This window comes from Ornithorhynchus anatinus, chromosome 20 (assembly GCF_004115215.2).
Source record: "Ornithorhynchus anatinus isolate Pmale09 chromosome 20, mOrnAna1.pri.v4, whole genome shotgun sequence".
Classification (NCBI taxonomy): domain Eukaryota; kingdom Metazoa; phylum Chordata; class Mammalia; order Monotremata; family Ornithorhynchidae; genus Ornithorhynchus; species Ornithorhynchus anatinus.
Window position 1 is genome coordinate 3526463 of NC_041747.1, and position 27195 is coordinate 3553657.

The 27195-nt window shown below is 42.8% G+C and overlaps 1 protein-coding gene across 1 annotated transcript in view; it reads left to right on the forward strand.

Annotated features, from left to right (window-relative positions):
* Positions 1-25370, forward strand: part of RXFP2 (relaxin family peptide receptor 2) — a 49012-nt gene extending 23642 nt beyond the window's left edge. Inside the window, exons 5-19 of the mRNA XM_039915010.1 lie at positions 1595-1700; positions 2388-2459; positions 6686-6757; positions 7530-7601; positions 8856-8927; positions 10356-10427; positions 11624-11695; positions 14130-14201; positions 14972-15043; positions 15157-15228; positions 17762-17833; positions 20392-20621; positions 21789-22199; positions 23512-23730; positions 24432-25370. Of these exons, the coding sequence (XP_039770944.1) occupies positions 1595-1700; positions 2388-2459; positions 6686-6757; positions 7530-7601; positions 8856-8927; positions 10356-10427; positions 11624-11695; positions 14130-14201; positions 14972-15043; positions 15157-15228; positions 17762-17833; positions 20392-20621; positions 21789-22199; positions 23512-23730; positions 24432-24694 (1949 nt within the window). The 3' untranslated portion in view covers positions 24695-25370. The remainder of the gene's footprint in view (positions 1-1594; positions 1701-2387; positions 2460-6685; positions 6758-7529; positions 7602-8855; positions 8928-10355; positions 10428-11623; positions 11696-14129; positions 14202-14971; positions 15044-15156; positions 15229-17761; positions 17834-20391; positions 20622-21788; positions 22200-23511; positions 23731-24431) is intronic.
* Positions 25371-27195: the final 1825 nt, after the last annotated feature.

A 27195-nucleotide genomic window follows, 5' to 3' on the forward strand; every position in this document is an offset into this window, starting at 1 on the left:
ATTCGTGTGGGGAGCATGGCTTAGTGGAAAGAGCATGGGTTTGAGAGTCGGAGGCCGTGGGTTTGAATTCCAGTTCTGCCGCTTTGGGCAAAACACCTAACTTCTCTGTGCCTCAGTTGCCTCATCTGTAAAATGGAGACTGAGACTGTGAGCCCCACGTGGGACAACCTGATAACCTTGTGTCTACCCCTGTGTTTAGAACAGTGCTGGGCACATAGGAAGTGCTTAACAAATACCCTCATTATTATTAACTCAACCCATCATTATTATACACACAGCCACCCCTGTTTGTTAAATAAATTCAAAGGCTTTGACTTGGTTACAGAAAAAAATCACTGTAGGATCTGGAACAACCCTGAGCATTAGGGAATAAAGATTACACAAAAACAGCAACAATAACTGATCCAAAGCCACACAACAGTTCCTGGAAAAAAATACACAACCCAATGCAGTTTATACATGTCCTTCACCCAGTTCCCCCTTAAAGACAGCATAAGACCACTTAGCTGTTTCCCATGAAGGCAGGGTTCCCCCAGGGGTGGACTGCTTCCAGGAAAAAGGGGCAGCTGCAGTCCAGAAATCAGGGGGTTCAAGTTGCTCCCTGTGAATGCTTCTGTCCCAGGAGCTTTTACCTGCTCACTGAAACACTCTGCTTACACACCCACATGTCTACATATATAGGCATAGACACACCCGTGCTTCAGTCCTCTTCAATTAATTGAGCTCCAGCTGATATCTTCTAGTGGGTTGCAATGCTCTGCTAACTGATTAGATAAATGGCCTTCTCAGGGAGAAGGTGGTGGCATATTAATACTGAGGGATGGTTTCTTGTGGGACTAACTTGGTTGGCTTTTTTTTTTTTAAAAAAAAAGAGGGGCAGGGTAAACTGGAAGTGCCCAGACACTGGTTTTAGTCCCTGCTTTTCCATTCAGCTGCTATTTCTTTAAGCAAGCTGTGTTTCTTCTCTGGACTTCAGTTACCTCACCTGCAAAATGGAGGTAACAGTGATAATTCCCTTTCCCTGCCTGGCTACTGCTCTTGGAAGGAGAAAATGAGATAATTTAAGCGAAAGATCTTTGGAAAAATCGAGGTGCCCTAATTGATGCTATTATATCTAGTTTTTGATTGACTCTGCTGTTTTTGATTGAGCTTCTTCACAAACACATCCTGGATTTTTTCATTCATCCAATAGTATTTATTGAGCACTTACTCTGTGCGGAGCCCTGTACTAAACGCTTGGAAAGTACAATTCAGCAGTAAAGAGAGACAATCCCAGCCCACACCGGGTTTACAGTCTAGAAGCGGGGAGACAGCAAAACAAGTAAACAGGCATCAATAGATATAAATAGAATTAGATATATATATATTCATTAAATTGTATTTATTGAGCACTTACTGTGTGAAGAGCGCTGTAAAGTGCTTGGAAAGTATATATATATACATATATATATATATATATTTGTATATACACATCAAAACAAGTAAACAGGTTTTTGGTGTTATCCTCTGCCCATGTAGTGAAAGGAAAGTCATGTCATGGAAGTCAGGTTATTTTTTCTAACTAAAACAAATAATTTGTGTATTTTTCTTCTAGTTTTACTCCACTATCCTCAGGGCTGTGACTGCATAGAAACTGAACTGGAATGTGTAGCTAATAATATGAAGTCTGTGCCGTTTGTTTCAAGCAACGTAACACTGTTGTAAGTAGAACTTAAAATGTGGATAAACAGAAATATATCCAGGACTTCTCTAACGTGGTGGGATTTTTTTTTCCTCCTCAAAGGCCTTCTTAATACAGGAAAACTGCATTTTAGTAAGCATTGATTCATTGAAAGTTAATGGTTTGGGAGTAGGTGTTTCAAAGCTCCCAGTGTGGCTAATGCAAATTGCTGCTAGCGGAACATTTTACATTCATTTTATTGTTTGACCATATTTGATACTGTTAAGTTGCAGAAAGCCAAAGACTCTCAAAATCCTTCACAAGTAGAAGAGTGAGGATGAGTCAGTCATGGAAAGGTAACAGCACCAGCATATTAAACCCTGGGGAAATCAGATAGAACACAATCCTTATCCCACAGGAGGCTCACCGTCTGAAAAGAGGCCGGCAAAAGGATATCATCCCCTTTTTACAATGAGGAAATTGAGGTTCAGAGAGGTTAAGTGACTTACCCTAGGTCACAGAGTAGGCCAGTGGCTATGCAGGGACCAGAACCCAATTCTCCTGATTCTCAGCAGGCACTGATGTTAGGGTTTCTCAACCTTTTTCTGTTCTGAAAAAAACCGCCATGAATGGTGAAACCAGGGGAAGAGCAAGACAATTCTGCTCTCATCTAAAGGTTCATGGTGACTATGCAACCCTAGTAAGCTTCCCTCCTGTATTATTTTAGGTCTCTCAAAAGAAACCAGATCCGCATTCTTCCAGATGAAGTTTTCATCAAGTACAGGGAAGTGAAGAAAATGTAAGTATTATATCTTACTGAAAATCATTCCACGTGCAAAAAGGCTTCTTTTCGATTTTGTTGTTCAGAACAGGACTATTCAAAAGCCTGCCAAAATAGAAACTCCAATGGTTTTCTCTATTATTTTTCTTTATGGAGCTATATTACTTCAGTTTTTATAAAAAACACTATTTTTTTTCAATATGTCCAGTGCTATATTTTTCCCAGTCACTATTCTTGGATCATTTGAATATTTTGATCCTCCTCCTTTTGAGTAACTTGCTGCCATGGAAACAAGTAAAAGTACATGCTATGTTATAACTAATTCTGTAGGTTACTTTTGGGACATGCTTAAGCAAAATTTCAGCCTTAAAAGAAAGTAATAAAAGTACAAACTGTCACTAAGGTGCATTTATACACTCAATTCAGCTGACAAACATGTACCTACATCTATACCACCTTCACCAGTAATACCGCACCACTTTCTATGTGCAAAACAACATGTACCTATTTAATGAACACTACACATATGGGTATTATCAATGTTCTATCTGAAAGTAGAGCTGAAAGGGGTCACATCTTTTACTATTGCCATTTAGGAAATAATTTAACACATATGCACTTGCATTGGCCCAAGTTTTCAACAAAAAACATTCAGCCTATGTTTCCCCACTCAAGAACTCCAGGGTTGCCCAACCACCTCCTCATCAAACAAATGTCCTACCAATGGGCTTTAAAGCACTCAATCATCTCCTACCTCGCTTCACTATTCTCCTACTGCAACCCAGCCCGCACACCATGCTCCTCTGATACCAACCTGCTCTCTCTACCTCAATCTCATTTATCTCACTGCCGACCTCTCGCCCATGTCCTGCTTCTGGCCTGGAACACCCTCACTCTTCATATCCGACAGACAATCCGCGCCTTTGAAGCCTTATCGAAGGCCCATCTCCTCCAAGAGGCCTGCCCTGCCTAATCTTTAATTTCCACTTCTCTCACTTCCTTCTGAATCACCCTGATTTGTTCCCTTTATTCATCCCTTCCTCAGCCCCACAGCACTTATGTCCATACGGTCATTTATTTATTTATATTGTCTGTCTCCCCATCTAGACTCTAAGCTCACTGTGGGCAGGGAATTTGTCTACCGACTGTTCCATTATATTGTACTCTCCCAAGTGCTTATTACAGTGCTGTGCGTGCAGTAAGCGTTCCATAAATGCTATGAAGTGCTTCAGTGGATTTGGACACAATTCCTTTCATGTAGCGTTAACAATCTCATCCAGATCCACTAGGTAACTGGATGTGGATCCAGATGACCTCATTCTGCATTAGCTCAATTGCTAGGGTTGTAATAACAGTCACGATATTTATTGAGGTCAATATCTAAGCACTAGAGAAGTACAACCGAAGCCCAGGGCGTGACACCTGACCACGACCCGTAGACATATTTACAAGCAATGGAATCAGAATAAGTTGCAAATGCAATTGAATATGTGCAGGTGTTGATGATGGATATGAGCATATGCATGAGTGCAAGAAGCAGATAATCATACTACAAGTGCTAGAGTTGGGGCCAGTCTCTCCCTAGGCACTGCTCAATAATGGCCACAGAGACCCCAGTGGCCGTGGTGGCTCGAAGGGAGCTGCCAGTCAGGGGACCCAAACAGCAGTCACAATCAATCAATGGTGTTTATTGAACATTTTCTGTATGCAGAGCACTAAACTAACCACTTGGGAGAATACCCTATATCGAGTTGGTAGACACGTTCCTTGCTCCCAACAAGGAGTCACCTAGAAAGAGATTTCCACCAGGCTGACACGGAACCTTGGGCAGAAAAATGTTGGAGACTCTGGATTTCCTCCATTGGAGGAATTTCTTCCTTTTCTGGCTGATGATGAAAAATACCCAAGTGCAAAACATAGTCAATGGTATTTGAGCGCTACTGTGTGCAAGAGCATTATACTAAATTATACAACTCTATACTGATAGAGTGGGTAGATGGGATCCGTCCCTACAAGGAGCTTACAGTCTAGAGGGGGAGACAGGTGTTATGATAAATTACAGATAGGGGAAATAGCAGAGTATCAGGGTATGTATGTAAGTGCTGAGAGGGTGGGGGTAAGAGTCAAGTGCTTAAAGGGTACAGATGCAAGTGAGTAGAAGGGAGGGCAAGGAAAATGACAGCCTAGTCAGGGAAGGCCTCCAGGACATGTGACTTTGGTAGGGCTTTGTATCATTGGGTGCTTTCAGGTCCTCTGAGGAAAGAGGCTATCATTTGATTTCACTAAGCAAATATGCTGATCCTTGAGTGATGAAACGAACAGCATTGATAGGTGTAAAGACTGCTTTATAATGTTTGCTTTTCCTGGGATCAGGGCTACCAAAATACACACAGGAAGAGGTGGTTGTTGTAATTAGAACAAAATAAATATCCAGCCTATGGGTGATGCAAGAATGTGTCCACCCTTTAGGCCTCTTTATGTATTTTATAAGTAAAGTCTTACTGAACCTTCACATAAAGGGGAATAAGATTTATGGAAGCGAGTGTAATACTGATTGACTGTCACCACGGAAACTAGACAATCGCTCTGTTCATCGGTTTAACAGGGGCCTTGATACTGATGGAAAAACTCAGGCAAAATACAGTGAGATTTTTTTCACTCTAGAGGGGAAATCTAGTTCAAGCAGTTTGGGTAGTTTGGGATTCCACATGTGCAGTAAAAAGAGTGAGATGATAAACTTGAATGTCATTACAGCATTTATTTGCTTTCAGGTACATAAATTCCTGGCGTTTCTGCTTGAAAATGGCCTGACAGCTGAAACTGCAGGAATTCATGAACCAGTAAGTTATTCTTAGTAAACTGTTTTAGTATAGAATGCAGCAAGTGAGTTCCTGACTTGGCTCTGATTTGAAGGAATATGTTATTAAAATGGTCAGGTTTCCAAATCTTCCTTGGTCCAGGTGAGGCTCCTGTGCTGGAACATCATAAAGTTTTAGGAAGATCGTAGCTAGTAAAACCGGACACTTTGCATTCTCAGATTGAACAAGTTCCAATTAGCTCAAGGTACTCGGTCTCAAAGGAGTACTGCAGTGCATGAGGCTATTTTCCCTATACTGCCTTTCACCGTTATTATAAACATAAATCTGAAGCTGTGTAGCAACTTTCAGTAAGCGAGATCTCGAAGGAAGTTGTTAACTTGGAAGTTGCTATTGCTCTTTTGAGGGTTAATTTGCTGACACACGGACCTTTCCAGCCGCACCATTCACCTTAAATAGATCTCATGGCCAGTAGCTTCAACTTTGGACATGGCCAGGTGTGTGTGTGTAAGCCTTGGACTGACACTGGGCAGCTCTGCAGAAAGCAAACCTAAAAGGATTGAAAGTATTTCTTGAAATTCCCTGTTCCTTAATGGTGTTCAGTTCATTTGGTCTTGTTTGCTAAAATTAGTAAAATTGGCTACTGGTGCATTTTTAATGAAAGTTCAGCATAGTCAGGCTAAAAAGCAATAGTCTGGGATCATCCGGATGAGATTACTTCCTTCTTATTGGCCCAGAAGTCCACCTAATTGGTAGAGTCCTGCCCCCACCACCCAATCACCAGTCTGCTTGGATTCTGGAGTCTGCCCAGAGGCAGGGGATGGAGGCTGTCCAGGGCTGAGGCAGGTGGCTGGAAAAGTGGGAATATAGCATATCCATCAGGCAGCATGTCAATAATGGGCTCCTGAAGCAAGCTCAGATGTAGGATTAGCAGTAGGGGCCCTTGAAAATGTGAATGCCCAAATTTTGATAATGCACGTTGGATGCGAATGATGGGTGCTGATTTAGTCTGGCCCAAACTAAATTTTCCATAGAAAATTTCTTTTCATAAATTGTGCCGGAGGGAGTGGGAAGAGAAAGAGAAATTTTCCCAATTTAATCTCTCTATCCCCTCAATTTATATCCCCCAAATGCCACTTCAACCACCCTATACCATCTAAATACTTAAGGACTCACAAGCCCTGATGTGCATTTTTCATATACTCTGTGACTTCCCCATCTGTAATTTCTTGGTCTGTCTTGTCCACTACATTGTTAACTCCATGAGGGCAGGGATCCCATTTACAAATTCTACTTTACTCTCTTAAGCGCTTAGTACAGTGCCCTGTACACAGTAGATGCTCAATAAATACTATTAACTCATTGACTTGAACTAGTCAAAGGATATGAAACTCAGTCTCACTACTCTCTTATCTTTGTCCCTGCTAGATTCCTACAACATAACTGTATTAGAGCTATTTCCAGAAAAGCATTTTATGGATTGTTCAAGCTTCGGACACTGTAAGTAGTGCGCTGGAATTATTTTCACCTTTAATTGTGGCTTCCTAGGTGTTCTGGGAAATGGGTTTTTAGGGTTTTACAAATTTTACTCAGTTGTAGAGAATTTTTGTATGTTAATTAATAGTTTACTTAGAGTATTTACGCACATATGCCATGAACTGTACAAAGCAAGATAATCAGAACATACACAGGCCCTGCCCCTCACAAGGCTCCAAATCTACGAGGGAAGGAGATCAAGTATCTTATCCCCATTCGACAGATGAGGAAACAGGTTCAGAGAAGTTACGACCTGCCCCAGATCACACATCCGGCAAGAGGTGGAACTAGGATTAGAACCCAGGTCTCCTAACTCCCAGCCCCATATTGAGTTAGCTTGTCTCATTCACAGGCCAGAGATCTTAAAGCCCTCCCCAGGGTGGACCAGGGTCCATCTAGGCCACACAGTGATGGAAACTGGTCTCAGACCAATCCACATGCCCCCTCTGTGGCTGCTTCTGCCTATTCGGGGTGGAAAATGGGGAGTGGTTCTGAAAGTGTGGTGATTGTTACCCTCAGGGAGGTTAGGGGTTCGCCACGGTCCTGAGGCTCAGCTTGGGCTGTTTCTGAGACCAGGTGGGCATTAGGCTAGACTAGGCCCTAGGACTTGCCCTCAAGTGCTCGCCGACCTATAAGGTTACCTGGGTCTGACCGGTGGTTCTTCCATTTGATCCGGGTGGGATTCCACCTCGGAATGTCGACACCCAAAAGATCTAATCGGCTCTCTTGTTTGTAGGTACCTCAGCCACAACTGCATCACCAGCCTCAGGCCTGGAGTCTTTAGAGACTTACAGGCATTAACGTGGTTGTAAGTATGTCCCCTAGTCCTGATTTAGAGTATTTCATCTGGTGGAACCGTATGGTCACCTGTTGCTTTATGGCCCTGTTAGCATAAAACTCAAGCATTTTATCGAAATTATTTTAACTTCTGTAGGTGCGTTACCCATTTCAGCATGGCACGTTTGCGCACAAACTTCTTCTGACCCCATTCAGGCTTATGCCGTTGGGTCCTCACTCCCTAGTTCCCTAAAAGCACCCCAGCCAAAGCGTACAGTGAAAACCCATGCTCTGGCAGAACTGAGTGTGCTTGTCTAGCCTCCCCACTGCCCTTCTGCAAACCAGGGGCTCTGGTGGAAACAAGACCCCCTTCCTTGGCTCTCCCTTTGCAGCCACTTTTTCAAGGAAAAGTGACATTCTAGCTTCCCTTCCTCTTCATATCTGACAGTCCACAACTCTCCCCAACTTTAAAACCCTCCTAAAATCCCATCTCCTCCAAGACACTTTCACTAACTAAGCCCTATGTGCCCGCCTCCCCTGTACCCCCTATGTACTTGACTATCTTCTTCTTAAACATTTAGACACGCTCGGACAGCACTTGTAAAATAACCTTATATTTTACTATTTCCCCTAACTGTAACTTTAATGTCTGTGAGCTCCCAATGGACAGAGATCACATCTACCAACTTTACTGTATGGTTTCTCCCAAGCACTCAGCACAGGGAAGCATTCAGTAAATACCACTGATTGTTCAAAACAAAGGAGGCTCGGTGGGTTGACCTATTACTCCAACTTGTGTCCACTCTCTCTGCCACAGTGACCTCTGTCAGAGGTAAAGGGACACTCCAGGTAGGAACTCCTCAAGCAGGCACTCAGGGTGAGGCCGACTTTGACCTCCTCAGTATCTGGTGGTAGTAATGAGAGAGTTTAGAAGCGAGATGCATGTTCTGCACCTTCAAGAAGATGACATTCTAAAGGGGGAGGGTGACAAAAAAAATTACAATTAGTCTTCCAAGGGAAAAAAAAAAGACTTTTCCAATGGAAGATAATTGAAAGCCTGAAGTTCTTACGTTCTAGACTTCACTCTGTATTTTATAATTACTTGTGGGAATAGAGTTGCTTGTAGAAATTGGGCTCAGCACATACAGCCCAAATGCAAAGACAACCAAATTGAGCAGAGAGGCATTGAGTTCTTCGTTTGGCTAGGCATTTTTTATTCTACTTTTTTTACCTGTTCCATTTGCTAACATCCTTAACTTATGAGCTTCCTATGATGTCTTGTTAGAATTCTGGATGACAATCCAATAACAAGAATTTCCCAGCAGCTGTTTACTGGATTGAAGTCTTTGTTTTTCCTGTAAGTATCTTTCCTGGGGCCATTATAGAGGTGCATTGTTGAAACACCAACCAAAGGGATTGTGTCTGTCTCTCAACATCAACAATTATAGGGGCGCCTATCTCCTTCCCTGATATCCTTATTTCCCTTGAAATTTTTCTCACTTCTTTTCTTTTAGACCTAGGGTACACAGGCCAAATGCTTCTTTTCATGGTTCCTAAAGTAACTTACATATTTACCTCATTTCCCCTCCTCCCACTCCCTTCTGTCTTGCCCTTTTCGGTTGGATTTGCACCCTTTATTCACCTTTCCCTCAGCCCCACAGCATTTATACATATCTGTAAATTATTTATATTAATGTCTGTAATCCCTTCTAGACTATAAGATCCTTATGGGTTGGGAACATAATAATAATAATCATGTTGGTATTTGTTAAGCGCTTACTATGTGCAGAGCACTGTTCTAAGCGCTGGGGTAGATAAAGGGTAATCAAGTTATGCCACGTGAGGCTCACAGTTAATCCCCATTTTACAGATGAGTAACTGAGGCACAGATAAGTTAAGTGATTTGCCCACAGTCACACAGCTGACAAGTGGCAGAGGCTGGATTCGAACCCATGACCTCTGACTCCCAAGCCCGGGCTCTTTCCACTGAGCCACGCTTTGTCTACCACCTGTTATACTGTACTCTCCCAAGTGCTTAGTACAGTGCTATGCACCAGTAAATGCTCAATAAATGCGTTTGATTACCCTGATATGTGCATAAAGCTGGTGGTTTCAGACTTGATACATTTTTTTTATGGGAAAGGAATTGGGAAATCACTCTGCTGAAATGAGTTGAGGGAGACTTCAACCCTCCAAAAACTGTATTTTTCAGAGTTTATTCAAACTCTGTATTTCACTCTTGGACCACCAAAATGGTGCCTTTCTCTAAGACCCATTGCCCAATTTTCACTGTAGCATGTTTATTGGGAACAATTACATTCTTGCAGTCTTTTTCATTCATCTCAGTCTGTGTGACCTGGATTCAAATAGCCTTCATCACCCTGTATTAATTAACTACTATTCCTGAGAAACTCCTGAAATATTAGAAGTGAACATTCCCTCAACCTTTATACTTTTTGCGAAAACAATCACCTGCAGGCTATTTAAATACCATTTAACATAAGCTGTACTGCCTGCCTTTTTCTCCCAATTTCATCTCAGGACATTAAACACATGTACTCCGGGTTGGTTAGCATGTCTGTGCATTTTTGGTTTCTGTTCTAAAAGATCCATTAAAAAAATGTTGCTACCTAATGAAAGTCAGAGCTTAAAAGTTTCTTTTTTATAGTGTACTATATCTAAGCATTCGAGTAACCGATTGACACCATTAGAAAAATGTTCACATTGGACAGGAACAAGAGCACCTGAGGCTTTCTTTTGTGATCACTATCTTCCTTTTCTGAAGGTCTATGACTAATAACTCCTTAGAAGCCCTTCCCGAGAAGCTGTGTTCCCAAATGCCTCATTTGAACTGGGCGTAAGTACAGTGACCAAAAGCTCTTCTTGTTTGTACATGCTCCACTAGGTTGGAAGCTCCCAGAGGGCAGGGATCATGTCTTCAAACCCTGTTGTGCTCTCACAAGTGCTTAGTCAGTGCTCTGTGTACAGGAGGTGTTAAATAAATGTGGCTGACTTGATTGGATGGGTTGACGAGGCCAACGTTTCTCTTATTTAGTCTCCCTTTCCCACCGATTGCTAGAACTCCCCTCCTAATTCCATTTGATCTGGGAGAAGGAATAACCAGGAGCCAGGAGGATGCAGAAAAGAATTTGTCAGGAAGGCTGAAGCTGGAGACCTTTTAGATTGAGGATGATTAATCTGATGGGTGACTGAAACCCAATTCAAGTTCAATAAAAAACATTTTTTTCCTGTACTTTCTACTGTACTGATGAAAACCCAAACTTCTTCATCCTGAAACCCCTAATAATAAATGAATCAGTGATATTTATAAGGGCTTACTGAGTGCTAGACACTGATTAAATGTTTGAGAGAGTAAAGTAGAAGAAACACATTCTCCGCCCTCAAGGAGCTCCCAATGTAATAAAAGCCCTCCATTGGTCCTTTAATGCCTACGTGCCTTATGAAAAGACTTCTAAAAAAAACTACTCTACATCAAAGCTTCCACAAATTAGATTCTTAAAAATTGCATTATAAAGATGTTTCATTGTATTATAAGGTTTGGCTGACCAGAAGGCTGTAGGATTTGAGATTTTTGAGGGAGAGGAAATGTTTAAGTCCTACTTAGGGTGTGTGTGAGCCTCGTGTGGGACAGGGATTATCTTGTATCTGCCCCAGCTCTTAGTACAATGCTTGGCCCGTAGCGAGCGCTTAATAAATACCATTTCAAAAGGAAAAAGCACTGGAGATATGGGGAGGAAAAATGATTTCTTAGTGACTCTTCAGAACTCCAAAGTGTCAATCCCAAAGGGTTCCTTTCAAAGGAGAAACTGAGTGGAAAATCCAATCTCCCCTACACCCCATTAAAGAGCTGATGGAGTAAAAGCGGGAAGCTTGGTGGGATAAAATGACTATCACGCAAGCATGGAATCATCAGCCTGGGAGGAGAGGCTGGAGGGAAAGAAAATAAAGGGTATTTCAGGGTTTTGTCCTTGATAACAAGAACCCTGCAATTCATGGGTAAAAATACCAATAATCCCATTTTTTGTTTTTAAGGGATTTTGAAGGAAATCAAATTAGATCCCTAACCGACTCCACCTTTCTGGCCTGTGATGCGCTCACTGTGTTGTAAGTACATAATGGGATTTGCTCCGTGGAAAGAGAACTGGAATATTGGTTAACACATAAATGACTAAAATGAAGCAGAAAGTGATGTCTGAAGCTAGAGGCACTTGAATTTGGTTGCGTGGGAAGGGAAAGATTGGTAGTTACCCACTCAATCAGTTGTATTTATTGAGTGTTTACTGTGTGTAGAGCACTATACTAAATGCTTTCGAGAGTATACTATTACAATATAACAGATTTGATAGATACTTTCCCTGCCCACAGTGAGTTTAGTCTTGAAGGAGAGACAGGTATTCATTGAAATAAAAATAAATTACAGATAGGTACATAAGTGATCGGAGGCTGAGAGAGGGGTGAATAAAGGGAGCAAATCCAAGTTCAAGGGTGATGTGAGAGAAAAGGAAATGAGGGTGTAGGGAAGACTTCTTGGAGGAGATGAGGATTAGAACCCAGATCGTCCTGACTCCCAGGCCTGTGTTCTATCCACTAGACCACACTGCTTCGCCTCCTCTTCCTGCTCCTCCTTTCTCCAATAGCCAGAGAAGACACCAGTAAAGGTTTCCTACACTTTCCGACACCAACCTCATCAGGGAATAACAATAATAATAATAATGTTGGTATTTGTTAAGCGCTTACTACGTGCAGAGCACTGTTCTAAGTGCTGGGGTAGATACAGGGGAATGAGGTTGTCCCATGTGAGGCTCACAGTCTTCATCCCCATTTTACAGATGAGGGAACTGGGGCACAGAGAAGTGAAGTGACTTGCCCACTTCAGGGAACAGAAATCTCTGTCGCTGCAGCTGAGGGGACTCTGCTTCCTATTTTTTGCTTCTGCTCTGCAGCAATCTTCCTCTGGGTATGTGAAGAGAGAGTGCTACAGAGAACCCTACAGCACCCCTATCTAGACGTGATGGTGCTTGGATTTTTTTTGTCATTCTTTCCACTCTACCTCGCCACCCCTTTCCATCTGTGCTGGCTCAACAGCGGCTTCAAACTGTGCAGAAAACCAAGGAGAGCTCAAAGCGGGCAGGGAACGTGTCAACCAACTCTGTTATATTGAACTCTCAGTACAGTGCTCTGCATATAATAATGTTGGTATTTGTTAAGCGCTTACTATGTGCAGAGCACTGTTCTAAGCGCTGGGGTAGATACAGGGTCATCAGGTGCTCAATAAATACCATCGATGATGTAGGGGGAAAGCTGGTGGGGCTGTGAATGTGTCTGTACAATGTTTGGGGGAATCCATCAGGCAACAAATGTCCAAAGAGTTGGTGGACCTCTACTACTTATTCTCTGAAGCTACACATGGCCCTTGCCTTTAAGGGGAATCAAGACAAGAAAACAGAAGTGGGAACAGATGCACACTCAGGGTGGGTGACTGGGATCTGGAGAAGGATTCTGGGAGTGGATTCATTCCTGGACCTGGTAACATTTTCTATCAATAAGCCGTCCCCAGTCTACCGTCAAAATAGTGGAGCAGAGAGTTGCCCAGTAAGTGAATTTCCATTTTTCATTGTGGGCCCAAAAAGAGTTTAATTTGACAAAGCAGCAGAAATATATCAAGGCTGATGGGTCCCATTAATACTCCCCAAAACGCTCCTCCTTGCTGACACCGTGGGCTACTGGATGGTGGGTATTAAAACTGCTTGTCTGGTAAAGAATCTTACCTGGCAGCGCATAGGTCAATGGAAAGAGCACTGGCTTGGGAGTCAGGGGTCATGTGTTCTAATCCCGGCTCCGACACTTGTCAGCTGTGTGACTTTGGGCAAGTCACTTAACTTCTCTGTGCCTCATTTATCTGTAAAGAGGATTAAGACGGTCAACCCCATGTGGGACAACCTGATTACCTTGTATCCCACCCAGCGCTTACAGCCGTGCTTGGCATATAGTAAGAGCTTAACAAATGTCATTATCATTATTAGGAAGCGCTGAACAAACACCATGGAAAAGAAGAGGCCATCAGCATGGTCTCCAGACGCAAAACTGAGTTTGCGGCTGATCATCAGTACTAGAGTAGTGAATAAGTTGGTCAGGGCAGGCTGTAGAGGAGAGGTGAGATGCTTCATGTAACCTAACACTTTAGAGGGGCCTGCCTTGCAAGTGGTAGTAATAGCAATAATAGTTTGGGGGTGTTTTTCGAGTGTGGCACATTGTACTGAGCACTTGGAAAATGCGTTTCCCTGCCCATATGGATCTTACAATCTGAAGGGGAAGAAAGACATGCAAAATTATTTACAGAGAATGAGGGCAGCAGAAAGAATAAGGATTCTTTGTCAGATAATGTCAGAAAGAAATATCAAAACAGTTGAGCATACAAGTGCATATATATTGATGAGGGGGCCCTCAGAGACGCAGCAGTCAATGGAACCTGCCCTGGAAATATCTCGCACTGCTGAAAATCAACACTGACATACTGTTGTCCTTGATTCTCTTTCAGGGTTCTGCCTGGAAATCAAATTGATTTTGTTCCAGAGAAGACCTTTTCTGTATTGAAAGGCTTAGGAGAACTGTAAGAAGAATCTTTACTGAAATATGTTTCCTTACATGGAAATAAGAAATTTAATTTTCCTAGAGATACTGTTGGGTACTGTTTTCCTCACTGGGCCCCCACGGGTGATATTTGCACTGGCAGAGGAATGGATTTTGTAAATCAGCCTTTAAAGACTTACTGTAAACATTCATTCGCGTGCTTAGAACCTGAAAGTAGAAATCAAGACAAGAGTCCTACGGAGAAATTTAATTTTCTCTGCTACATCTTTCGGATGGGCCACTTGTGTAGCTAAGCAGCTTTCTCTTCCTTGTACTTTGCCTTCCCTTCCACTACTGTCTCATCTACACCACTACCTTTAGCAACCAGGGAAAGGGTACGCTGATGATGATAAAAACTCTGGCCTTTACATGTAAAGAAAAAGGAGTCGAGGGGGAGACAGACATTAATATAAATAAATTATGGATATGTAAGCGCGGAGGGGCCGAGGGAGAGGTGAATAAAGGGAATGAATCCAACTGCAAGGGTGATGCAGAAGGGAGTGGAGTGTAGCAACTGATTCCTCGTTTTCAGCTGTGATGTGGCATTATCTAACTAATTATTATGATTCTGCTGGTCTTCCTCATAATAAATTCCCAGTTGTTTGTCCAGGAATAACTCCACTTGAGTTACGGGCCAGATTCAGAATGCACGTTATAGCAGATGAGACCATGGCATGAACAAGCATGAGGTTTTGGATATGTGGGCTATGTCTTAATATAACTTCCAACGCTTTTCTGTTCCAACACCAGAGATCTGTCCAATAACGGGATCTTGGAGCTACCCCACCATGTTTTTAAAGATCTGAAGATTTTACAAAAACTGTAAGTCACAGTTTTCTCATCAGATTTGGATTTAAACAGTATCGTTTTAAAACACTGGTAACACTGGATTTTCTCTTCTATTAATAGTAAAAAATGTTCCTTCCCCATTTTAGGAATCTGTCGCACAATCCACTGCTGAACGTCTATGAGGATCAGTTTGATGGTCTTAAATATCTTCAGTCTCTGTATGTTGTCTAAAAATATATCTGAGATCATTTTAGCTGGAGGAGTGACTTGGGAATTTAGCTAGAAGAAAACAGGGAATAAAGGAATTCTCTGCTTTTTACACGTTCAGACCTGAAAGAGGCTTACCATGGTGCCTTCTTTGAACTTTGAATTCTCCTTCCCCATAAGGGATCACAAGGATTTAAAAGTTCTATTTGCTGACGGAGAATCCCACAGTGACATGGGAAAAGCTTCTACATTATACTTTTCAGACTCTCCCCTCTCACTTCAGTATTTTGGTAGTCATATTTGTGGACACGTAGATGCACTCTCGCCTATGAAGACATAAATGAGGGTGAAATGCACCTATAGGTGTGTTTGTGTGACTGAAAGAGTCCATATGGGACCCACAGTCCTCTCTACCCACTCACACTCTGCTGCTTGTGCTGTCATGTTTATTGTTTGCAGCACCTGCGACTTTCTGTGCTTTAGCCTATTCGTCTCATGCTCTTTATGAAGTTAAAAGAGCAAAAAGAGCTAATCTTTCTGGAGACCATTGCCCTGTACTAAGAGAAGCAGCGTGGCTCAGGGGAAAGATCCCAGGCTTGGGAGTCAGAGTTCATGGGTTCAACTCCCAGCCCTGCCACTTGTCAGCTGTGTGACTGTGAACAAGTCACTTCACTTCTCTGCGCCTCAGTTCCCTCATCTGGAAAATGGGGATGAAGACTGTGAGCCTCACATGGGACAACCTGATTACCCTGTATCTCCCTCAGCGCTTAGAACAGTGCTCTGCACGTAGTAAGCGCTTAACAAATACCAACATTATTATCTTTGGCAGCTGACTCCCACTTTTCAGCTAAGATGCAGCATTTTTTTAATGGTATTTGTTAAAAGCAGATACTATATGCCAGCCACTGTTCTGGTGGAGCTGGGAATAGAACCCAGGTCCTTCTGATCCCAGGCCGGTGCTCTATCCACTAGGCCATGCTGCTTCTCTTTAGCTGAGGCTTCATTTTATTGTATCCTTAAAATGGTTCCTCTGTCCCTGCTTATGGGTTTCCTAATTTCATCTCACCAATCAGCAGCTTTTAGAATATCCTACTGTTGTTTATTTTCCTCTCATGTCTCACTCTGTATTAAAGTGAGCCTAGATTCAGTGTTGGGAGACGGACTTCATTTTTTGTGATCTCCTCTGGCTATCTGATGTTCTCAATTCGATTTTGTATTCCTCTCCTATCGTTGGATCATTGTTCGGTGCGCTGCCTTGGTAAAAGACTTCTTTGCCAGCATTTAGCTCCGTAACCGTTATTGTTTTTTTGCCTTTTTGCATGGCTTTAGCACTGCTTATGAAACAGAGCTCTTTAAAATCCAAGTTCTAAAAGAGATGGGCAATAATCTGTAATTTGTTTGCAGGTATGTGCTAGGTTGGCAATTTTTTTCTCAAATATTGCCACATGCAAATGGAGGCAAGACATAGTAATCTATGCAAATGATAAATGTTTCCATTGCAATTTTCATTTTCTCGTGTATCAAGTTTACATTTTCCTAGATTCCCAGAGCTTAAAATCGATTACTAAGACCACGTTAGCCCAGTTTGAAAAGAGGTGGCCAGAGACAAATATTCTCTGAAGGCTGCTGCAGGAAACTCAGATTTCCTGAGTGTCCTGGAACTCCTATTGATTTTGTTCCAGAGAAGACCTTTTCTATATTGGAAGGCTTAGGAGAACTGTAAGAAGAATCTTTATTGAAATATGTTTCCTTACTTGGAAATAAGAAATTTAATTTTCCTAGAGATACTGTTGCGTATGGTTTTCCTCACTGGGCCTCCACGGGTGATATTTGCACCGGCAGAGGAATGGATTTTGTAAATCAGCCTTTAAAGACTTTCTATAAACATAATAGTGATGGGTGTGATGGGACTTGAAGTTTTACACTACATATTGTCCTTCCCTCAATGTATACACACTTTCCCTCTCCAAGACCCAGTTGCGTGGTCTTTGGCAGGTTAAGTCATGACTCTGGACTCACCGCAGGGTCCCCCGCTGACACCATGTCTGTCTTACTTCATCCAGCCAAAGTTGTCAAGCTAACAAAAATTCATTTAGTTTCTGATCTATTTTAGGCAGTTTTGCTTCTTAACTATTGCCTCCGCCAACAATAGATCCAGTGCAAACAATCTCACTAAGGTGACTGATTGTACATTTCCATATGAAGGATTTGGAGATGAGTTAATCACTAATGTTTACTGAGCACCTGCTGTGTGCAGAGCACTGTACTAAGCGCTTGAGCGAGTGCAGTAGAGTTTGTAGACTTATAGTAGCTTATGGCCTAGCGGGAAAGATTTCAACCATTTCTATTGAGAATGTTGTAAGGACGGGATAACTAAAATAACCTTGAAAATGATCGATCATATTGAGTGCTTACTGTGTGCAGAGCTCTGAACTAAGCACTGGGGAGAGTACAGCATAACAAAGTTGGTAGACACGTTTCTTAAAAGCATTTGAATTCTGAAATAACTCGTGCCCCAGAAAATGTAGTATTTTTATTTTCTAGAGACCTGGAAAACATAGAAATTCCAAATATAAACAAGAGAACCTTTCAACCCTTGAAGAACCTCTCTCATATGTATGTATAGTGCACAGACGAAAGATGGATGGAGACTTGTGATGCATGTTTTGGGATGTTTCTGGTTCCAGTTCATATGTGCTAAGGGTTTCTATTCTACACAGCTGTTTGGGGGATTTTAAAATATTGCCGTGATTACATTCTACAGAAAGTTGCAAAGGGAAGTCAACTCTTTTTTTTTCCTCTGCTTTTTACACGTTCAGACCTGAAAGAGGCTTACCATGGTCATGGTAAGCAAGGCTCTGTGGAAAGAGCCTGGGCTCAAATTCCAGCTCTGCCACTTGTCAACTGTGTGACTGTGGGCAAATAACTTAACTTCTCTATGCCTCAGTTACCTCATCTGTAAAATGGGGATTAAGACAGTGCATCATCCATAGTCTTTTAAAGTTTTACTGTGCCTCTGTTGGCGACTAGATTTTGAGGTTTTCTTAGACTAGAGAAGCTCAGCCTCCCTGGAAAGAGATGGAGAAGCCACATTAACTATTGACCTCAGTGTCACGAAGGCCCTAATAACTATGAATTGCTTTATTAATGCAGATTTGTTCCCACACTTTTATGTAATTCACCTTTCCACCTCCTTGTCTGTTACCTACTAGAAAAAGCACGCACCTGGAGGGGGGGGGTCAGGAGTCTTGAGTTCTAAACCCAGGTCTGCCACTCCCCTGCCATGTGACCCTGGATATGTCACTTACCCTCTCAGGACCTCAGTTTCCTCATCTATAAAATGGAGATAAAAACCCACACTCCCTACATCTTAGATTGCGAACCCCAAGTAGGACAGATATTTTGCCTGATCTGATTACCTACCCCAGGATTTAGGATAGTGTTTGGTACACAGTAAGAGCTTGATGAATACTGGGATTAATATTTTTAAACAACCTCCCAAATTCTCCCACAGTCCTCTTCCAGAAAGGGCTAAGGAAGCAGAGGAAAGGATCTGAATAAGGTGGGGAAGACCTGAGATCCCACAAGAGCAGCCAAATAGCCTCATAGGGACAGGCATGATCGGCAGAGTAATACAGACAGTCCACATAACTTAGTGAAGGTGATCTAGGCAGTACCGCCTAGATATTGGGATAGAGAAGCAGCGTGGCTCAGTGGAAAGAACCCGGGCTTGGGAGTCAGAGGTCTTGGGTTTGAATCCCGCCTCTGCCACTTGTCAGCTGCGTGACTGTGGGCAAGTCACTTCACTTCTCTGGGCCTTAGTTCCCTCATCTGTAAAATGGGGATTAACTGTGAGCCTCACGTGGGATATCCTGATGACCCTGTATCTACCCCAGTGCTTAGAACAGTGCTCTGCACATAGTAAGCGCTTAAATACCAACATTATTATTATTATATTGGAATGTCTGACAAGACAAGCCATGACTGATTGAATGAGGATCAATCAGTCGTATTTATTGAGCACTTAATATGTGCAGAGCATGTACTAAGTGCTTGGGTACAACAGAGTTGGTAGACACAATCCCTGCCCACAACGAGCTCAGTCTAGAGGATAATTCATTCAATAGTATTTATTGAGCGCTTACTATGTGCAGAGCACTGCACTAAGCGGTTGGAATGTACTATTTGGCAACAGATAATAATAATGATGATATTTGTTAAGCATGTACTATGTGCCAAGCACCCTTTCTAAGCGCTGAGGTAGATAGAAGGTGATCAGGTTGTCCCACATGGGGGTCACAGTCTTTAATCCCCATTTTCCAGATGAGGTAACTGAGGCGTGGAGAAGTTAAGTGATCGGCCCAAAGTCACACAGCTGACAAGTGGAGGAGCAGGGATTAGAACTCACAACCTCTGACTCCCAAGCCTGTGTTCTTTCCACTAAGCCACGTTGCTTCCCTATTAAACCCAGCCCCTCCCCAGAGTGGTGTGCTGAGTAGAAGGATTATTAAAGAAGTCTAGAATTATATCACTTTTGGTAAAACAGGGATCGGGCAAAATACACCTAGCCTAAACACCACCACCTTCCATGCTCTTGGAATGCAACAAACATCAGTTAACCTCAGAAAAACTGCATCGTCCCTACAGAAATTGCTTACGTCCTTGGTGGCACTGAGCCCAAATCAGCATTTTAAGTTGCTGCTTGTTTCTAGTTTCAGGGAGACTGACTTTTCCTACTCCTATCTGACTCTTTGCCTTGTCAGTAATAGGAAAATGATGGCTTCCTCAAAGTGAGTACTCTTCACTGTGTTCAACCGGCAACAGTCTTTGAGCCATTTAGCCAACCACAATGATAGGACTGTGGAGTGGGGAAGGGAGGGAGAGAAGGAGAGAATTCGTGGAGTAATTTATTTCCAAAGTAGCAGTATTTATAGGTGTCTACAATGTGCCAAGAACTGTATTATGCATGGGGAAAAGTTGCATCCCTGAAAATGAACAGAATGTTATTCCTGGCCAAGTTTGCTAAGGTTTGGGAGCTTATTAAAAAATATTCTCTTTTGGTTATACTAGCGATGTGAATGCGGCGTGGTTCAGGGGATTAGACATTCTAGAACCACTCACTAGTTGGACCTTCATCTGGTTTAATAGTGGCTTTTTCTTCCTTTTGTTTTCAGCTATTTCAAAAACTTCCGATACTGCTCCTACGTGCCCCACGTGCGGATATGTACCCCCTTGACTGATGGCATTTCTTCGTTTGAAGACCTCTTGGCCAACAACATTCTGAGGGTGTTTGTCTGGGTTATAGCTTTCATTACTTGCTTTGGGAATCTTTTTGTCATTGGCATGAGGTCATTTATTCGAGCAGAAAATAAGACCCATGCTATGTCCATCAAAATCTTGTGTTGTAAGTATGTGTCATGCTCAAGGGATGTGAATTATTATTCCTTCCGGGTTGTTCCCATAGACAAAGTCTTCCCCGAGAATACGTTATTATCATTATTGGTGATATTTATTGAGCACTTACTCTGTGCAGATAATTCATAAGGATTTTTGAATCTAAAGATTAAATCTTGTTGCAGTGTCTCTGAGTGTTTTAGCAACTTTCAGGCTAAGTAACAGAAAGTTCTTTAGCTCCTCAAATAATGATAGTATTTATTAAATGTTTGCTTTGTGCCAAGCACTATGCTAAGATCAATCAGATCAGACGTAGGCCCTGTCCCATGTGGGGCTCACTAAGTAAAGAGGAGGGAGAACAGGTACCTTATCTTCATTTTACAGATGAGTCTGCACGATCAATCAATTGTATTTATTGAGCATCTACTCTGTGGAGAGCACTGTATATTAGGTGCTTGGGAGAGTTCTACAAACTTACTAGACATGATCCCTGCCTTCAAGGAGCTTATGGCCCAGGACGGGAAACAGACACCCAAATAAATTACAGACAGGAGGAAAAAGGAAAATGATATGAAAAGCTGAGAGCATTTAAAAAAAATGGTATTGAAGTGCTTACTATGTGCCAAGCACTGCACTAAGCGCCGGGGTAGATAGAAGCTAATCATGGTGGACACAGCCCATGCCCCACATGGGGCTCACAGTCTTAATCCCCATTTTACAGATGAGGTCAATGAGGCTCAGAGAAGTGAAGTGACTTGTCCAAGGTCACACAGCAGACCTGTGACAGAGCAGGATTAGAAGCCAGGTCCTTCCGATTCCGAGGCCCATGCTCTATCCGCTAGGCCAAATAGCTTCTCAGTATTTAAATGCTTAGGTGATACAGATGTGCTGAAGAAGTCCTTGGTGGGATATAAACAAGGATTCAGGATTCTGATGGAATTAAAGAGGGACTGTTGCATTAGAATTACTAGTATTAAGTGTTTGGGAAGAACAAAACAAAGAAATAACACATTCTCTGCCCACAAGGAGCGCTTACATTCTAGTGAGGGAGATAGATAAAATAAAAACAATCTATATATAATGTGTATACTATATACACATGGGTTTAAAGTACATTCATATTGTATAACTTTTAGATCACGAATAACCCACAATGTTTTCTTCAACTCACTCACAGGTGCCGACTGCCTAATGGGAGTCTATCTGTTCTTTGTTGGATTTTTTGATATAAAATACCGAGGGCAGTACAAGAAGTATGCTCTGCTGTGGATGGAAAGTTTGCAGTGTCGTCTCATGGGGCTGTTAGCAATGCTATCCACCGAAGTCTCTGTCCTACTGCTGACGTACCTGACTTTAGAGAAATACTTGGTGATTGTCTTTCCTTTCAACAACATCCGCCCAGGAAAGCGCCAGACCTTGGTCATCCTTGTCTGCATCTGGATCGTTGGATTCCTAATAGCGATAATTCCCTTTTGGAATGAGGATTTTTTTGGAAACTATTATGGAAAGAATGGTGTGTGCTTCCCACTTTATTGTGACCAAACAGAAGAAATCGGAGGCAAGGGGTATTCACTTGGGATATTTCTAGGTAAACTGTTCCTGGATTTTTTTTTTTTTTGGCATGAGACTTAACTTTGGGGAAACCTGGTTTATAAAAAACAGTTTTTATGCCTGGCCAGGAGGTAAATTCTGTCAGTGTCCACCATAGAAATCCTTCAATACACGATGGATTTTTATTGGGATCCATTTTCCCAAATACTAAGTAATACTCCAATAATTAAACTGGGTGGTTAGGGAAGAAAAATGCATTTGATTCACCCCTATTCTGCAGAGGGAATGGATTTAGTGGTAAAGCATGATATAAGGCTAGTTTATTAAACTCCAGCCTCCTTTCTTCAGGATCCTATGTATGCAAATTTATCAAAGTACTAGGATCAGTAAGGTACCAGGTGACACTACCAATAAAGGCCTTATATGAGAAAGAATGACTTAGGTATGGAAGAGATTTTTTTAAAATTTTGCTGAACAGAAATGTCATAAATCCTTTCCTCCCCATTTCCCTCTCCCCCTTCTCCCTTTCTCCCTTCTCTCCTCCCTTTCTACCTCCTTCCTCCTCCTATTCTCCTTCTTCCTCCTGCTTTCCTCTCCCCTCTGTCCCCATCACTGTATTTCAGAAGCTCACATGATCTCCCTGTTAGTTTACAGCCTAATGAGAAAAGAGGCCACATCTTATCAAGTTTCTGGCACAGGTAGAGCTGTTGCATTGAAAACCTCCAGAAAAACCACAGCCCTTAGAGTTGTGTCACAAGTTCTGGTCCACTAGTATCCTGGGTTCGTGTCAGCCAGGTCCCTTTCATTCAGTCGCATTTATTGAGCGCTTACTGCCTGCAGGGCACTGTACTAAACCCTTGGAAAGTACAATTCAGCAATAGAAACAATCCCTCCCCACACCGGGCATATGGTAATGATAATGATGGCGCCTACTATGTACCAAGCGCTGTTCTAATCGCCGGGGTAGATACAAGGTAATCAGGTTGTCCCACATGGAGCTCGCGGTCTTAATCCCCATTTTACAGATGAGGTAACTGAGGCACAGAGAAGTGAAGTGGCTTGTCCAAGGTCAGCATACAAGTGGCAGAGCCAGATTAGAACTCACGTCCTCTGACTCCCAAGCCCGGGCCTTTTCCACAAAGCCACCACCCCAGTGCTTAGTACAGTACCTGACACATAGTGAGTGCTTAACAAATACTACCATTATTCTTTCTTATGAGTGAGTTTGCTCCCAACCCCATCAGTTGACTTGCTTTATTCTCCCAGGACGCTTTGGAGAGTCTGCAGGTAAATAATTTTCCTTTCGTTGGCTTACACCAAGAAGTTAAGTGATAAACTTTCTCCCCCAGGTGTGAACCTGTTGGCTTTCATCATCATCGTATTTTCCTACATCAGCATGTTTTGTTCCATCAAGAAAACAGCCCTGCAGACGTCAGAAGTGAGGAGACACATTCACCGGGACGTGGCGGTGGCCAACCGGTTCTTTTTCATTGTGTTCTCCGATTCCATCTGCTGGATCCCGGTCTTCGGGGTCAAGATTCTCTCTCTCTTCCGGGTGGAGATTCCAGGTCAGTCCCTTCTTGGGCCCAGAGGAATGTTTTCCGTCATGCTCTTTCCCGAAAGCATTTTGGACCAGTAGTAATAATAATAGGGTCTATTAAGCATTTACTCCTGTATGTCTCTCATGGTTTCTCCATTTCCCGCCCCCCTCCATAAGTTGTGCAATGTTTTTTTTTTGGTTGGTATTTGTTAAGCGCTTACTATGTGCCAAGCACTGTTCTAAGTGCTGGGGGAGATACCAGGTAATCAAGTTGTCCCACATGGGGCTCACAGTCTTCATCCCCATTTTACAGAGGAGGTCTAAATGGCTCAGGTTTCATTCAACCATTTTTATTGAGCACTTACTGTGTGCCGAGCACTTTACTAAGTGCTTGGGGGGCGTAAAATATAACAATAAATGGACACATTCCCTGCCCTCAAGGAGCTTACGGTCTAGAAGGGGAGACCGACATTAATATAAATAAATTACAGATATGTACGTAAGTGCTATACGGCTGGGGGCGGGGGATAAATAAAAGGAGCAAGTAGGTCGACGCAGAAGGGAGTGGGAAAAGAGGAAAGGAGGGATTAGTCAGGGGACGCCTAAGGTTTGCAGATTTCAATAAATGTCCCTCCTGAAAGAGATTCCTTTTCATATATGTTTTGATGTCTTGGATTGAAAAGTGAATGGCCCATCACCCATTCTCCCACCCTGCCTCTCCTTCTCTAGGCACGATCACTTCCTGGATCGTGATCTTCGTTCTGCCTATCAACAGTGCACTGAACCCAATCCTCTACACGCTCACAACCAGTTTCTTTAAGGACAAGCTGAACCAGCTTCTCCGTCAGCATCGACGGAGGACGGTGTCCAGAGGGGAAAGGAAAAGCTTGTCAACCTCCGTTGCGTGGACAGATGATTCCTCTTTGCTGAAGCTTGGGTTTTTGAGCAAAATGACGCTTGGGGATAGCAGGATGAAGTCGAGTCACGAGTGAGGATACAAGCCAAAAGCGCCAGGGGCGTTGGGGCGGATCGTGCCTGGTGAGGTGATACAAAGCGCGGAGAGGACTCTGACTGCTTTCCTGGTCTTTTGGCAGCGTAGCTTTTGGTTAGAGAAGCATCATGGGGTGACTGCCAGGTTCTCACTGTGAGCTGAACTATGTGGAGAACAGCGGGGACTACGTGACCAGCTTTACACCGTAGCGACGGTTTGGCTTTCAGCGGGCTTGTCGCCTGTCCGGTAGAGATGCGACACTGGGCATCTTCGGGGTCTTTATTTAAGCACCCAGCCGAGCTCCATAGCTAGGAAATGTTGCCTGTGTTGGCAGGGGCTCTGGAGCAAGGTGGGGAGGGAAGAGGTTGGGGTTCCCCCTCTCCCCCCCGAACCCCAGAGAACACTCTAGATTAAAGAGGCCTCAGACGGGTTAGACTCACGGCAGAACTGAGCACTGTAGGGGTTTTGTAGGGGAAAGCGGGCCATTCGTGGGCGGCATATGTCAAACGCTAAAACCAACCTCACCCTCCTTCCCAGTTGTGTTCTTTCATGGCTGTGTCCCTGCTACAGGAAGCCCTCCGCAGTAGAACAAATAGAACACTCTGATGGAACTAGAGAAGAATTTGGTTTGAGTTTGCCCATGTGAGTAGTTGGCTTTCCCTGAAGGTTTTTCTTGTTAAAAAAAAAAAATTAAAAAGGCGGTAGTCTGGTCACCTGGTTTGTACAATGAAAATGTTTCCACAGGCCCAAGAGTTGGGGTGTTTTTTGGTGGTTTTTTTATTACTCAAAGTATCAGCTGGGGAGGAACATCAGGTAAAAAAAAAAATTGCACCTGTGTTTTATCAGCGTGGCTTAGTGGAAAGAGCCTGGGCTTTGGAGTCAGAGGTCATAGGTTCGAATCCCAGCTCTGCCACTTGTCAGCTGTGTGACTATGGGCAAGACACTTAACTTCTCGGTGCCTCATTTACCTCATCTGTAAAATGGGAATTAACTGTGAGCCTCATGTGGGACAACCTGATTACCCTGTATCTACTCCAGCGCTTAGAACAGTGCTCTGCCCATAGTAATAAATAAATACCTTAATAAATACCAACATTATTATTATCTGATACTCATATCTCCACCAGCACTTAGCATGGTGTGGGCTCAACTGTATTTATTGAGCGCTTACTGTTCATTCATTCGTTCATTCAACTGTACGTACTGAGTGCTTACTGTGTGCAGAGCACTGTAATAAGTGCTTGGGAGAATACAACAATAAACAGACCCATTCCCTGCCCAGAATCAAGAGGAAGCGTAGCTTCTTGTTCTTGTTCATCTGGAGCAAAAATGATACAGTGGGAAGATGCTATTACTTCCCAGGTCTCTGGGCTGATTATTACAGCTCTCAGCATGTCTTTGGGAGGAGAGAAGCTAAGAGGTGAGGAAGATGGGTAATTTCAACCATTCATTCATTCAATAGTATTTATTGAGCACTTACTATGTGCAGAGCACAGTACTAAGAGCTTGGAATGTACAATTCGGCAGGTTTGGCTGGAAATAGAGCACGACACTAATTTTATCCCAGGTTCTGCTCCAGCTTTTCTAGTCGAGCTCTCGTTCCCATTCCTATTGAGCCTAAATGATTCCAGAAAACTTGTTCTTTGAGGCCTGTCTCCCTTTTTCAGAACAAGTTCTTCTGTCTCCGGTAAAAGTGGAGCCCGATCTGAAGAAATCTCCATTTCAGAGGTGACCGAACCATTTGCTATAATCGAACAATCGTATTGATTGAGCGCTTTCTGTGTGCAGAGCAAGGTACTGAGTGCTTGGGAGAGGACACACAGCAGAATTAGCACACACATTCCCCGCCCACGACGAGCTTACAGTCTAACAGGCGTTGCTAATGGACAGGTTAAAATAATATTCTCACTGATCAGTGGAGCCCCTTGTTTGAGACTAGCCACTCATGGATGAGTAAGATGAGAACTATCTAAAATCCAACAAGTCCCTGTACTCCAGGTTTTAAATTATGCAGTATGGGAAGTGAACACATATCTGCGTATTTATAAATTATTCACGCTGGCATTTTAAATCACCAAGCATTTAATGGGACTGGGTATCAAACGCTGAAGGACCGGGGTATTCAAATGAGAACTTTAAAATGGAAAGGGCATTAGTCCTCTCCAGTTAGATGGACAGTGCCAGATGCCACCGAGAGGCTTACTTTTTTCTGCATTAGCCACTGTAATGGTTTCTGAAACATGATGAAAAGAATCAATATCTGGAAGCATTCTAAAAGCCTGGTTTGGCCACCTCATCCTATACTTGCGCACGTCTAATTTCCAAAGAAAAAATAGATGCAGAACCAGGCAAGATGGAAGCTGTGCTCTTTCCATTAAGATTTCATAATTCAATTGTTGAGGCACCACCCTTCCATGTAGTTTAGGAAAATGAACGTAATGATGAAAATTTTACAGCTCTAAGAAGCGGGATTATAGGTCTTCTCTGGAGATCCGTGAAAGA